The 16,119-nt window shown below is 38.5% G+C and overlaps 1 protein-coding gene across 3 annotated transcripts in view; it reads right to left on the bottom strand.

Moving 5' to 3' along the window:
* The window catches only part of KPNA4 (karyopherin subunit alpha 4), a 59,673-nt gene that overhangs the window by 38,018 nt on the left and 5,536 nt on the right, over positions 1 to 16,119 (bottom strand). For 2 of the 3 annotated variants that reach the window (XM_037908341.2, XM_037908342.2), the window contains exons 2-7: positions 8,520 to 8,564; positions 5,640 to 5,729; positions 5,524 to 5,553; positions 5,385 to 5,437; positions 1,503 to 1,598; positions 1,226 to 1,311 (exon numbers count right to left, since the gene is read on the bottom strand). In XM_037908341.2, coding sequence (XP_037764269.1) covers positions 1,226 to 1,311; positions 1,503 to 1,598; positions 5,385 to 5,437; positions 5,524 to 5,553; positions 5,640 to 5,729; positions 8,520 to 8,564 — 400 coding nt within the window. Of the gene's footprint in view, positions 1 to 1,225; positions 1,312 to 1,502; positions 1,599 to 5,384; positions 5,438 to 5,523; positions 5,554 to 5,639; positions 5,730 to 7,247; positions 8,205 to 8,519; positions 8,565 to 16,119 lie in introns of those variants that run through there. The other variant, XM_037908343.2, reaches the window with a different exon arrangement.

Genomic DNA, 16,119 nt, shown 5'->3' with positions numbered 1-16,119 from the left:
CCCCAGTCTTCTAGGATACCCCCACCTGACGTAGGGTCATAATAGAGCTATTACGTACCCTCTCACAGGAGCCCATGTGTACCCCAGTTTGAAAACCACCGCCACACTGAGTTAATTCTACATTTTGATTAAATATTTAAGAATAAGAAAACAGTTTTTAAATGTGCGGTTTTCACACATTAAATTTCTTGAGTGGAAAAGTTTCCCCCGCCCTTTCACTGTTGGCAATTCAGCATCTCCAGCATTGACAGTTTATAGTCGCAGTATGTGAAAATTTGATCACATTGTCTTTGGATTTCAATAATATTTTGATACTTCCTGTTCTGGTTTTTAGTTGTGTGGACTCCATTTTTTTCCTTGTCTGTTTATAACAACCTTTTCCTTATTTACAATAGCAGATCCATGAGGAATTGGAAGAGAATAGGAAGTGAATTTGATTCAACTACAGAAACTTGCTTGAACATGGCAGTGATTCTATATTCAGATCTCAAGAAGCACAACTATTTTATTTGCCAAATTCAATACTAGAGAAGTTCTACTGTGCCCTGATCTCCCAAGTTGACGTTCAAGTAGATTTAGAAGAAATATGTCAGGCACAGAACCATAAAACAATTTTCTGTTTCATCTGGCAACATGGGTTGCAAGTACAAAAATTCTTTCCTAACTTCAGATTCCCGAACATATGGACACCATTTTATCTTGAGTGTAATCCTGGAAGTAAATTCCCGAGGAGGCACTCTCTGGACTTGGACTGTATCTTTTCCTCCTCCTTCAAAATTAGGTAGGAAATCCCTCCTAATTGTGAAAAGTTAAAAAACAGTGTTTGAAAACTGGAAAACCAGCAGATATTAACTCTGCTAAAATAGTGTGAGTTCCCACAAGAGATTACTCACCATCAGGAAAACCAAATGAATTTAAAATCTGAGAAAATGAAGAACAAAAGCAGATCTGTGCTTCAACTGATGCTGCTTGCCAGAGAAGGGGTAGAATTTCTGGCAGGAGACTTCCTGGGCAGATCCTTCAGTGATGTGCCTGTGATTGACAATTCAGTTTCAACCATCCTGTGGCTATCATATGAAAGTACTAGTCCTATGTAGTGTAGATTGGTGAACACTTGAGGAAGAGAGATGGGGTATAGGTCCTTATTAAATCACTTGATCCTCATATTTTTGAAGAAATTACAGTGTGCACATGAAATGCATTATCATCAAATTGATCAACTTACTAGATTGAACTACAGCCTGTGTTTGTTCAGAGGTTCCAGATGCAATGTTTGTCAAAGCCCATGCAGCTTCAAACTGTAAAGAAGGACTACAAATAAAAGTGGAAAGTCAGTTTTGCTGTAATACAAAACATATTCTATCTGAATCTAATACAGTAGGATAACATGTACACTTGCAAATGCTTGCACAAATTGTTTTGTCAAAGGATATCTATGAAGTCTTCTCAGAACAATTAACTTTTCCTACCAGTACTTGCTTTTAAAAAAGTAACACACTCACTTGTCATCTCTTTCAAGACAGTGCACTAAAATAGGTAGTATTCCAGATTTTATTAAGTCATCAATTGGTGGATTGCGATCACTGGAAAGAAGCTTCCTGTTTAGAAACAAAGGAGAAAATATGACATTTGCAGACAAATCCCCTACAGTCAAATAGGGCTTTTTAAAAATAAGTGAATTTAGCACTGCAGAAAAGTTGTGTACTTAGATACTATTTAAGCCAATCCCACCGCCTCTTCTGCTACTACTCTAAAGAGTATGACTGTTGAGTTGAAAACCTGGTTTGTCATCATGGGAAACCCGTGACAGGAGTAAGTCAGTCATCCACATGCCCCTCCCCAGCATTATCTTCCCAGCTGGTGCAAAGGATAAGAGGCAAGGTATTGGCTGCTTTGTTAGGACTGCCAGAACATGCTTTCCTCCCTCTTCCTCACTAAGGAGTCAGTGTGTGGGGGATACGAATTAGGACTGTCACACTATTAAAAAAAAATTAACTGCACCGCGCAATTAAAAAAATTTAATACCATTTATTTTAATATTTTTGGATGTTTTCTACATTTTAAAATATATTGATTACAATTACAACGCAGAACACAAAGTGCACAGTGCTTACTTCATATTTATTTTTGATTATGAGTATTTGCACTGTAAAAAACCCAAAAGATAGTATTTTTCAATTCACCTCATACAAGTACTGTAGTGCAATCTCTTTATCATAAAAGTTGAACGTATAAATGTAGAATTATGTACAAAAAACTACATTCAAAATAAAACAATGTAAAATTTTAGAGCCTGCAAGTCTTACTTCTTGTTCACCCAATCGCTCAAACAACTTTGTTTACATTTGCAGGACATAATGCTGCTCGCTTCTTGTTTACAATGTCACCTGAAAGTCAGAACAGGCATTCTCATGCTGTAGCTGGCGTTGCAAGATATTTACGTGTCAGATGCCCTAAAGATTCATATGTTCCTTCATGCTTCGACCAACCATTTCAGGGGACATGCATCCATGCTGATAACGGATTCTGCTCGATAACAATCCAAAGCAGTGTGAACCGACTCAGGTTCATTCTCATGATCCGAGTCAGATGCCACCAGCAGAAAGTTGATTTTCCTTTTTTGGTGGTTTGGGTTCTGTAGTTTCCGCATTGGAGTGTTGCTCTTTTAAGACTTCTGAAAGCATGCTCCACACCTCGTCCCTCTCAGATTTTGAAAGGCACTTCAGATTCTGCAAAAACTTTGGGTCAAGTTTTATAGCTATCTTTAGAAATCTCAAATTGGTGCCTTCCTTGCGTTTTGTCAAATCTGCAGTGAAAGTGTTCTTAAAATGAACATGTGCTGGGTCATCATCCGAGTCTGCTATAACATGAAATATATGGCAGAATGCGGGTAACACAGAGCAGGGGACATACAGTTCTCCCCCAAGGAGTTCAGTCACAAATTTAATTAATGCATTTTTTTTTTCAAAACAAATGTCATCAGCATGGAAGTATGTCCTCGGGCATGGTGGTCAAAGCATGAATGGGCATATGAATGTTTAGCATATCTGGCACGTAAATACCTTGGAATGCCGGCTACAAAAGTGTCATGCAAATGCCTGTTCTCCCTTTCTGGTATCACTGTAAATAAGGAGAGGGCAGCATTATCTCCTGTAAATATAAACAAACTTGTTTGTCTTCACGATTGGCTGAACAAGTAGGACTGAGTGGACTTGTAGGCTCTGAAGTTTTACATTGTTTGATTGTAATTATAGAACAAAAAAAAAATCCTACATTTGTAAGCTGCACGTTCATGACAAAGAGATTGCAATTCAGGTGAATTGAAAAATACTATTTATCATTTTTATAGTGCACATATTTATAATAAAAAATAATGTACACTTTGATTTCAATTACAACACAGAACATAATACATATTAAAATGCAGAAAAACATCCAAAATGTTTAATAAATTTCAATTGGCATTCTATTGTTTAACAGTGCAACTAAAACTGCGATTAACTTTATGGAGTTAATCACGTGAGTTAACTGCGATTAATCGACAGGCCTAATACAAAGGCACATGCCGCTAGGAAGGAGGGAGTACAAACCAACTTGAACTTTAACTCCTTTAACCTCCCTTTTCAAAATCCATGAGGTGATTGAAGGCCTGTAGGGAGCCCAAGTGGGACTAGTTCAGAAGAACAAAGTTGGGGGGGAAGATCAGAAGCACATTCCTTTCCTCCTGCCCCAGCCCACACCAAACTGTCTCCCTAGAGGGGGACAGTGGACATGATAGACAAGAAAGTAGCTGTGACTGACTGCTGTGGCTTCCAGTCCTGAACACTACCAGTGGCCACTGCCTTAAACTGGCAAGTAAAGCACAGTCTGCACAGTGAAAATATCTTAATACAATCCGGTTAGGGGCTTTGAATATTTAAAGTTTGTAAAAGCTGCGTGATGTTATTGCAGGTGTATTTATACTGCCAACTGAGAAGAAAAACTTCCTTTTTAGGAGAGATGTAGATGTACAGACAAAATATTAATAAGTTATCCTAGGATTAATTACAACACATACCCCAGTTCCTACAAAAAAAACACACCCCAATATTCACTTTTAATGGCAAAATACTGCACAGTTTAGGTTTACTCAAAAACTACAACAAATGTATTTGCTGTCCTCTCAGGCAGCTCATAACCCTGGCTCCAAGAATCAGTTAACTCCAGTTATTTGTAACTGCTTCTGTTCAAACAATGCTCTGTCCTTGCCATGTGCTCTAGTCATGTGTTTCAGGAAATTACAGGTAGATGATGTCCTCCCTTCTGCTCAAGCTTCAGATGCTGTGTATGGTGGCAGAGCAGTATAAGAGAAACAACTAAATAGCTTTCACACCTTATATTAACATTAAAAGACCTCTGCTTGTAGGCCTTGTCCACATGCAAAAGTTGCACTCAGTTAACTTAAAATTGTTTCTAAACCAATTTAATCAGTGAAAGAGACTATGTGGACTTTCTTATTTCCATTTAAACCAGTCAGGTTTCAGTTTTTTTCCAAATAAATTCCTTATCTGGTTTAAACTGAAATAAGTGTCCATACAGCCTTGCACCAGTTTAACTAAATAGGTTTTAAAAAATCACACCAAGTTCAATTGGTGCAACTTTCTCATGTAGACAAGACCTTACAGTAAACAGCTCAAGAACTGCTACTTGACTGGTTAAGAGGTTCAAAGGTATCATTAACTTAAAGCAGACGTTCTCAAACTATTGTCCTGGTGACTCCTTCCATATAGCAAGCCACTGAGTGCGACCCCCACTTACAAATTAAAAACACTTGTTTATATATTTAACACCATTATAAATGCTGGAGGCAAAGCAGGGTTTGGGGTGGAGGCTGACAGCTTGCGAACCCCAATGTAATAACCTCGCAACCTCCTGAGGGGTCCCGACTCCCAGTTTGAGAACCCCTGACTTAAAGTGTCTTCAAGTATTTGCCAATTAGTCTAACTTGTTAGGAATCTGGTAGTCTTGTGATGATTTAAACACCTCAGACAACTTATTTAAATTAAAGGGAAACTGTGTTCCATGACTATTTATACATATGAAATCAATTAGGATCTTTACTCAATTTATTTTGCAAGTCAGGAGTATGGCATTTACTAAAATCCTAGAGTTCACATGAATATTTATTAAGAGAATTCAACCTTAATACCTACATTCTGTCAGTTTGTTTTTTATAAACAAAGTTTACATACATGTTATTACAGCAGTAATATTTGGTGAACTTGATCCATAGATGACATCACCATTCTATCAACTAGTGCAAGAATTCATGATTTTCTTAATTTTGTAGCACTATATAAGCAGCATGGGTAGAAACAGTAAAGCTGAACAAACTGTGCTCTTACCTTGCAGCCTGCACTGCACTTAACTGGATACCCTGGTTGTCACTTGAAGCATTCTACAATAAAATCAATAACTTAGAATTCAGCCATTTTACATTTGTCATTAAGCCAAAAAAGTTCAGGGAAAAATAAATATTTTTACCTGAACTATTGCCTCCAATGAGGTGTTTTGCTGGGGGGGGGAAAAAAACCCAAAACAGTTAGATACACTTTTTAAAAAAAGTTAAGAAATAAACTTTAGACAGTGTTAATTCTTACCACTCTGAAATCGCCATCTATATCTGAATCTTCACAGATATCTTCATGGGGTACATTTCTTCTCTTTAACAGATGTTCATCTCTCTTGTTCTTTAAAGAAAAATAAATTTGCTGTGTTTTGTAGCTTTATCCCCCCCCCACAGAAGCTGAGATGACTTACTTTTACCCACAACGTAAAAGGAAGTATTTCACTGGTACTATTAATGCTCAGACATTCAAGCCAGGCATTGAAGTATGTGACTAAGATGAGTGCTCACCATTTATGCCAGAGATGGGCAAACTACTGCCCGCGGGTCACATCCGGCCTGGCCCCTGAGCTCTTGGCCCAGGAGGCTCGCCCCCGGCCCCTCCCCAGCTGTTCCCCGTCCCACACAGTCATGCTGCCGCGCGGGCAGCAGGGCTGCAAGCTCCTGCCGCTCTGAGCAGCATGGTAAGGGGTCAGCGGCACGCGCAGTGGTGGGGGGGTTGGGTAGGGGGTCCCGGGGAGCAATCAGGGGACAGGGAGCGAGGGATTGGATGGGGCAGAGGTTCTGGGGTGGTCAGGGTTGGATAGGGTGTGGTAGTCCCGGGGGGCCTGTCAGGGGGCGGGGGTGTGAATAGGTCGGGGCAGTCAGGGGACGGGGGGTTGGATGAGGGGTGGGATCGGTTGGGGGTTCTGAAGGAGACAGTCAGGGGGGCAGGCAGTGGGAGGGGCCAAATAGGGGGAAGGGGCCAGGTTGTTTGGGGAGCACAGCCTTCCCTACCCAGCCCTCCATACAGTTTCACACCTCGATGTGGCCCTCGGGGCAAAAAGTTTGCACACCCATGATTTATACCTTCCCGAGGAACAGGATGGCCTTCTCTTGATTATTGCTACAGCTGTATAAGATTTTACTGTATGTGACATGACCTATATACAACTCATTTGTCTATATTCATCACTGAAACCACTAAATTCACTGCATTCAATTTTCTGTTAACCTTAAAAGTAATACTTTTTGTCCTAAGATTCCTTTCCTCAGCGCTCTAATGGCTTATACTCCCCCAGTCCCAACATCCAGAGTTCTACCTTCTACACCGACGTTTTGCTTCATCTAAAATTATACTAAACTGAACACTTTTTTTTTCTTGTTCCCAACTTGGCACTTATTGCTCTGGCACAGAAAGAGAATTTGAAGACTTCCCCCCCGCCCAGCATCAAAATCTTTGTGGAAATGCTGTTCAGATTTCAGAGCAAACAAATCAGTAGTCTGGTATTTCAAAATATGCGATGACTACTATGGAGCATCATGTGGTTTGACAGCCCGAAAATACAGATTCAGATGTTGAAAAAACAAAGCTTGGCAAATTAGTATTCCACTTGAAAAGACTTAAGCATGGAAATGAATTTAAGATGTCTAAGGGAAAGTTAACATACTTTCCAAACATATTCCACTATCCCAATGCTGTGTAAACATTCTGCATTTTCACAGCAGCTTCTTGAATAAAAAAAACAATGTATTTTTCAATGTATGGTTTCAAATCTCATCCACTAAAAATATTTAATAAACCTGACTGCTTTCCTAATTTTTCTCCATCATATATTAGCGTATTGTAGGGATGCTCATACTAGTTTTAATCTTTTAATACCTGCCAACTGCAACAGGACAGTTTTGTTGCCATCCTTCTTTCCTCACCATGTCCAAGTTCTAGGTTCTCTAACAGCCCTGATCGATGGGTGTGATGCTTGCCAGTTCAGTCCACTGGTCTCCTCCCCAACACGTGGGGCAAGTGGGAAGACAAAATAGTGTACACATTTCTATCACTAAAAGGTCACCCCAGCCATCTCTCCTATGGCGATTTTATTTTACTTAATTGGCAATAATATATGTTGAAGGATTACAGCTTTTAACTCTTGCCTCCCTGTATGTTTTGGGCTACAGTTGAATGCTGATTTAATGTCAGGAATATCTTTCCTCGCTATAGAGGAGTATGGACACCTGAGGATTTTTTGCCCTTCCCCTAAGCATGTAGTCCCCTGATTATCTGTTTGCAAGTGATAAGGAGAAGCCATGATCCTTGGTAAGTTGCAAGTAAAAAAGGAGTCCACTGTCATTCTTGGGAATTATTAGGACCAAAGCTTATCCAAATCCTAAAACAAGGAGTAAGGACAGGATTCACAGTGTGTATTGATAGAGGATGGTTTCAGCAACACAGAAATTGAAATATTCCTTAAAGCCCTAATTCTTCATGTGAGGAAGAAACCAAAATTAATTCGCCTATGTCACTGAAACCCAGTAGATGGGATGCAGCTAATGGGAACAGCCCAGCGATTAGTGTTATTAGAGACAGGAAGCAAATAAAGGGTAATGCAAGCACTGGTTATCAGTGAGGCAACATCCAAGGGGATGTTTCGACTTAAAGATCTTCGTGTAACTAGTTTAAATGAAATTACAGTCATTCATTTATAGACAGACAACTAATGTGCATTTTTAGTTCCTGACTTGGTAGCATCTGCTTTGAAGCTTCCCTCCCCACCAAAAATGTGAGTGTCTACACAGACCCTGAAAAGACAAATACAATTGGACAACATCCTTTTAAATGGTCTATAAAAAAGTAAAAAGAAAAGGAGTACTTGTGGCACCTTAGAGACTAACAAATTTATTTATTATGCAGTAGACTGCATCCGATGAAGTGAGCTGTAGCTCACGAAAGCTTATGCTCAAATAAATTTGTTAGTCTCTAAGGTGCCACAAGTACTCCTTTTCTTTTTGCGAATACAGACTAACACCGCTGTTACTCTGAAACCTATAAAAAAGTAAGCACTATGATTGTCTGCCTCAAACACAAAAAACTTTTGTAATTTCTACTCAAATGCCTGAGACATAAGTTATATTTAGTAAAAACGCTAATCCATCTTACCTTTCTTAACTCCACAACAACTTCATTTCGTTGTCTTCTCATTGTCTGAAAAGTTTAAGATAAAATAATTACAGCATACTCCCAATCTGGACCAAGTCATTGTGATGTGATTTAACGTGTTTTAGCAGCTTTCTAAATATTTTACTTTTAGAAGACTTCTTTAACGTAAATAGAGATCAAGTAACTACTTTCAGTTCATCAGTATGGGATTTTATTTTGAAATATAAAACTAGCATTAAATACAGCTATATCTCTCTTTCTATTACTTAATACAATAACATTATTTTGCTGTAAAATATTTGCTCAACACTTGCATAAATTTCCTCAATCCTATTTGTCCAAAATACAAACTAATAAAGGAACTATCCAACAAGGAAAGTACAACATGGAAACAAAGAAATAAATTATGTAGGGGGGCAGGAGGAGAGAAGTGAGGGGAATATATTGTTTACATCAGAAAACAATAAAAACCCACTCTTATAAATATCATTACATGCCAATAGAAAGTATGATAAATTAAAAGGCTCTGTACAAAATTTCACAATTTTCCAGACAGAACTGTATAGCCCTTTCTGGGTTTGGGTTTTCAGAATACGTTTATTTTAGCGTTAAACTAAAATATTTTAATACAACTAGTTCAATGTTAAGTTACACTAGTGAAAACTGGTGTACCACTTGTAATTATTCACCTCTACTTGGAGGGTGCTTAAAGATTAACAGTAGTTCTTGAGACAAAAAGATTGACGTAACAGGGAAATAGCTCTGTATAAATCAGAGGCTACACTACAAGCACTACAGAAGCATAATTGTGGCACTGTAGTGCAGACATTTGTTTCAGTAAGGGAAGGGGTTTTTCCATTGCTGTAGTAAATCCACCTCCACAGGAGGTGGTAGCTAGGTCAATGAAAGAATTCTTCCCATTGACCTAGCAGTTTTTATACCAGGGCTTAGGACAGCTTAACTACATATCTCAAGGCTGTAACCTTTTTATACCCCTGAGTGACATAGCTATGTTTTAGGAGTAGGCCAGGCCTGAGCTGTAATTTCTTTGGTTATGCCATGAATACAGCATCAGGTAATTTCTCAGGAACAATACTTATAAATAATTCTATATAATTAAAAAATGGTGTGCTTGGCACTTTTCTGATTTACCAATGGTATTAAATAACAGACACTTGAAAGTTTAAGTTGCAAATGGAATCACTCAAATGTCAGGAAATGCAAATGTTGAGGTTGTTGGCACAATTTTAACTATCCTCTTTTGCATATGCATTATGATGCAATTTTAATTATAGTATTGATACTATAATTCAACACCTTTAACAATTCAACAATGTAGCTACAACTAATCAGGAAAAAGATCTTGGAGTCATCGTGGATAGTTTCTAGACGTCCATGCAGTACGCAGCAGCAGTCAAAAAAGCAAACGGGATGTTAGTAATCATTAAAAAAAGAGATAGAGAATAAGACAGAGAATATCTTATTGTCCTTACATAAATCCATGGTACGCCCACATCTTGAATACTGTATATAGATGTGGTCCCCTCATCGCAAAAAAGATATACTGGCATTAGAAAAGGTTCAGAAAAGGGCAACTAAAATGATTAGGGGTTTGGAACGGGTCCCATATGAGGAGAGAGTAAAGAGGCTAGGACTTTTCAGCTTGGAAAAGAGGAGACTAAGAGGGGATACGATAGAGGTATATAAAATCATGAGTGGTACGGAGAAAGTGAATAAGGAAAAGTTATTTACTTGTTCCCATAATATAAGAACTAGGGGCCACTAAATGAAATTACTGGGCAGCAGATTTAAAACAAATAAAAGGAAGTTCTTCTTCACTCAGCGCACAGTCAACCTGTGGAACTCCTTGCCTGAGGAGGTTGTGAAGGCTAGGACTATAACAGGGTTTAAAAGAGAACTGGATAAATTCATGGAGGTTAAGTCCATTAATGACTATTAGCCAGGACGGGTAAGGAATGGTGTCCCTAGCCTCTGTTTGTCAGAGGGTGGAAATGGATGGCAGGAGAGAGATCACTTGATCATTACCTGTTAGGTTCACTCCCTCTGGAGCATCTGGAATTGGCCACTGTCGGTAGACAAGACACTGGGCTGGACGGACCTTTGGTCTGACCCAGTATGGCCATTCTTATGAACATACCTTGGATAGTACACGTGAATGAGACAATAAAAATTCTACTTAACTTTCTACTAATCCCTGCTTTGCTCACTGTACATTGTCCAGCCTGTGCAGAGAGCCCAAACCTACTTTGTTACCGATTCCACAGCTGTGTAAGTCCATCAATTCAGTGGATCTATTTCTAGTTTACACTGTGGAAATGGCAAATAAAATCTGATCCAAACTTAACAATCTAAAGGACTGTTCTATGTTGTTTATTATGTACACCTTCACTATACAGATACTATTATATCTGCAGAATGTCTGCCTTGTTGAATATATAGATTGGCAGATGATTGTGTAATTAAAATACGAGTATACACACAGAAGTAAAAGCAAAGGTTGTAAAGGCAACCTCATCATTAGCTTTTCCTGACCAGAATGCTTCACTTTGCAAACTTAATGATTTTTCAAGATTTTAGTAAAGTAAAAATAGATATTTTTAAAAAGAAAAACAAATTTTGTAATATAGATCTATTTATCAGACAGAATTAGAATGTTCTGTCCTGATACACACTCAGCTGAGACCAGGGCTCCTGTAGACCAGGCATAGCCGGAGTGCATCCAAAGGCTTCAAAGGAGCCTGCATAATTCAATATGCATTTGTGAATGTGTCAGATTTTTCCAGATGTTTAAAGTAAAAATTCAAAATTTCACACACTTGTGCATAAACAGATATTAGCGAAGGAGATTATTAAGAAGTTTGATTATTAAGTTACTGCACACATGAACAGTTTAGAATAAAGGGCATTGACAAATATTCAACTTAGAAAAAACATCTGTTTGAAAATGGTTTACTGTTATATTACAAATACAACTAAAATTACTATAACAGAATGATTAGAGAAATTATTTTCAGTTTGTTTACTTGAGCATTTATCAGTATTTTGTGTGTAGTCAGTTTCACCACATTTCCTGATTAGTCAATTCCTTGTTTGTTTGGATCTTTCACACAGTCACAGGGGAGAGAAACATTTGAAAATAGAAAATGTGATTGTAAAATTACAGAAATTGGCAGGATGATCTAGGTGCTGATGCAGTACTTGAAAATACTTGTAACTCTTCATTTCAGGTTGACTGTCACTTTAACTGTAGCTATTACATATAATTTTAATAAGATCTAGCAAAAATGACAACATATAAGTTTTTGTTTCTTTCTGTAATGAGATCTCAAGTTGCTTCTTAACAATTTGTTTCTATGGTGAATTAGAAAAGGAGAACCGAGAACTGTTTTAAATGAGAGAATTGAATGAAGAAAGAATGGTTGACTTGTTCAAGAAGGTGATGGCTTCCAAGCATGAGGAACAGCGTGGAAAAGGAGAAGGAAACTGCTGGGAGTAACACTTATGCAGAGCAAAGGAATTGCCAAAGCTTTAAAGACAAGGACTTGAAGTTTAAATGTGACAGATACAAACCATAATCACCTGTATTCCTGTAAAAGTAATACGTTTCACTATAAGGTGAAACTGTTTCAGAAGAGCTGGGTAGGACACATGACATCCAGTTTGTTACCTGTTACTGCTACAGAGTGACTTTTCCTTTTTGGCCAGGCAGATGAACAAAACAATGGGGAAGAAAAAATTGCAACACTAACTAGTTCCTTCCCATTCCAAGACAAATTAATCAAGCTCTCTCTGGCCTTTGGGTGATTCTTTCATTGCCTGTGGACCAATTCAGAATGAGGCACACGACGAGAAGCAAAAGCAAAACCATACCTAACGCAATTAAACCATGTGTTCTATTCTCTGCTTCAACTCTCATAGTCAAGCATGTTACAAAATGTTGCTTTAAAAAAAAAAAGATTTTACAAGGAGGTAGAACACAGGAAAGTTATCTTACATATTGGTGTACAAAAAATGAAACACTAATAAAAGCGTAACAGACATCATAGGACACAGGATTCAGAAACTATAATGGCTTAATGCATCAAAAACACAGCAGAAGACCCTATGTAACACAGTTGCATCACCCAGGACAACTGGACAAGAGCCATAGTCCATAAGTACACTGTGTCCTACAACATAAAAGCACCATAGTCTAGAAAAGTGGTTGCCAAACTTGTTCCGCCACTTGTGCAGGGAAAGCCCCTGGTGGGCCGGGCCGGTTTGTTTACCTGCCGCTTCCAGTAGCTCCCATTGGCCTGGAGCAGCGAACTGCGGCCATTCGGACCTGCGATCGGCCGAACCTGCGGATGCAGCAGGTAAACAAACTGGCCCAGCCTGCCAGAGGCTTTCCCTGCACAAGCGGCGTAACAAGTTTGTGAACCACTGGTCTAGAAACAGGAAGTAGGCAGCACATATAATATAAAAGGGCAATCAATTAAAAAACGAGGATTTTTATACTGAAGTTACTAAAATAACTGAATAGGAAGTCCAGTTGTACAGCTTAGATTTATAGAAGAGCTGATGTTGCAATCCTCAAGGTTAAGCCTACAAAAATGCAATGCCCTATAACAAACAAACAGTAATGCTAGATCTTTAACACTACCAGTACACTGAAAAAGGTTGCTAATTTCAGAAATATATTCAGTTATTAAATAACGCCAGCTCTATTATCAAAATAAGCTTTTCTCAGCAATTCCACATGACGTTAAATGGTAAAGAGAACCAAAGGGAACTGTCTAAAGCAAACTGCAAATAGAGTAAAACAAGGTGACACCTCAACGTGTTTTGAGAACATGAAGCAATAACTTTATTGGACATGTAATACTACTGATAAATTAGCATATGGAAACAATAGTTAGAATTCCGTAACATGACCTAGTAAGTAGAAAGACAAGAAACAACTGTCAGTTTGACAAAGTATTTGGGTTTCTCTTCTATATCTGAACTGGTGACAAATTATTACAACACACAGGATGAGATAAAGAACTAAAGTTATAATTATCCATTTACATGCTTTTATTGGAATATATGCACAATAGTTGTGAATCAAATAAATGTAATATAAGTGATAGTGTTTAGAACTTTGAAAATATATACAGTGTTTAATATTTTGTAACAGTTTTAATTCAAATCTCTTTACTGGCATGACATGATACACCAGCATTGATAAAAGTTTCTCTTACAAATACGATCATTTGTTAAACTGATCCACTAAATGGAGGTGTCATCTCGTGGTACATCTCAGGCTACAGCTTTCAAACATGCCCATCACTATGGTATGTAAATGCCAAATTCCTCCCTGGATTGCAGATGCACACCTGCTGTGATGTTAGCATTACCCATCTCTTCTGCACCTATATTACTTCTGTTGGAAAGCCAAGACTATACAAGTGATTTCTGGCAGAAGTAGTGCAGCAGAATTTGAGTTTAGGAAATTGGAGGCCAGATCCTCTTGTAGAGTTACTCTATACCATACCACTGACAAATTACAGACCTAGTTGAGGGAAGGGGGCAACCTTATTTCACGCTGATCCCCCGCAACTATGGCTAATGGAATTTAGAGTGGTTTTCTTTGTGCTAAATTATGGGACCGACTCAGTTCAGAACACAAAAGCCATCTTTGCAGTCCTTTCCTTAACTGGGTGCTTCTAGGCTGCAACACAGGATCTAGGACTGAAAGTTCAATCTCCACTTTGGGGCACATATTTAATTTTTTAGGTATTGCATATTCTTATATATTAGTAAGAACCAAACAGACATGTTAAAAGGAAAGAAATTTGCCATAGATGGTTCCCTGATGCTTGCTCCAAATCCAGGATTCACAGTTTCCCCACCCCTGGCATCTGCCTTCCACAGACTTTTGCCTGCACTCTCTGTAGCGTACTCAGGACTAATGTCACACTGAGGGTGTGCTATGACAGACAATCCCCTACTATCCTCTTGCAATCAGCCAGGTTTCCCCCTCAGCCTCAGGTTTCAGTATTTCATGGGCAAATTATTTATTTGTGTTCAAGATGCTGCTGTCTATCCAGAGATAAGGAAAGCAAATAAAAAAAAACAAACAAACCACTACAAGTAATTGCACTGACAAATCTTACAGCAGGAACACCAGAGAGGTAATGGTGACACCACTAGATCACACCTTACAGGCATGTTCAGGCAGCACGACCCCAGCACTGATGCCTGACAATTTAAGAGGTTCTTCCTCAAACAAAGGCCACACAATCTTGCCCATTTGATAAGAGCTCCAGCCGTCATTTAACAAGCTAAATATCAATCAAGATCCTATAGGCAGATGAATATATCATTTTGGGGCCTTCTTGACAAGAGACCAGGTAAATTTCTATCCTTACTCTCGACCATGGCTTTCAAAATAACACAAAGTCTCCCTATGATCTCACTGGGACTGTTAATAGTTACAATCCCCTCTATGTGCATAATAATAAATTAGGTCCTGCAAATGAACTAAAGCAATGCTACATTGCAGGAAGAATAGCATCTTTACCCAGAGTTGGATACTAACACGATAATTCCAACATTGGCTTACTGTCACCAACTTGGAGTAAGACCCAATATGCAGTTTCAAGAAACACAGGGCTGTACACTGTAGGAGTATCCTCTACAAAGGAAGAATTACTAAGGGTCTAAACAGCTCATCCAATATGACCATCAGGATAGAGGAACTTAAAGCTCTGTTTGGATCTAACCAGTTTCTTTCTTGTTGAAAAACTCTCAGGTCTTGTCTACAGTCAGCATTAAACTGTTTCAGACTATCGTGGACAGTGGACTCTGTGCTAACAGCACAAATAGCTCAAACTTTTCAATTACATACTTTATTATTGTCCCTCAGTAAACCACTGACTTTCAAAATTTTCCACAAAACACCAATTCTGGAAACTGCCACAGTTGCTTAGAGAGCAATGCAACTGTGCTAGCACAGAGTGGGACAAAACTGCAGGGGTTCAAAACATGAAACAACAGAGCTAGCATGGAGACACTGAACTGTTTGTGCTTAACCTGGTTCTAGACTACTGGTTTATTCCTTTAGGGAATACACAGCCTCAAAATGGTATTAGTGAGGCAAGACGCAATGTTTGGTTTCAAGGCTTACAGAGCTATATCCAGAGGAAGTGCCAGAAATAGAATAGGCTGGTATTTCATCTATACTCACAGTAAATGGAAAAGCAGCTCACCTCTCTGACTCAAAGAAAGCATAAAAGAAAAAAAAAAGAACAGGCATATGACCCATGCTTCCAGTGCAAAAGGCAGGATGACAAGACTAAGGAAGAAGCTTATGTACCGGTCTTACCCGGCTGTCCATTTCATTCCTGGCAGATGGACATACACAGTAATTTATATATAGTTTTGTTAACACAGCTATAGAGAAAAAAGGTCAGTGTGATAAAGTTCGCTTTTCTGTGAAGGCTCACTTCTTCCTGTAATTTTAAATATTGTCTGCACAGATCCAACTTAACATTTAATAAGCTTTTTCAAGATTTAGGAGTTATCGATTTATTATACTTTGTACAGTACTCTAGTA

This window comes from Chelonia mydas, chromosome 9, assembly GCF_015237465.2.
Source record: "Chelonia mydas isolate rCheMyd1 chromosome 9, rCheMyd1.pri.v2, whole genome shotgun sequence".
In the NCBI taxonomy this organism is placed as follows: Eukaryota; Metazoa; Chordata; order Testudines; family Cheloniidae; genus Chelonia; species Chelonia mydas.
This window is presented reverse-complemented; position numbering and strand designations above follow the sequence as displayed.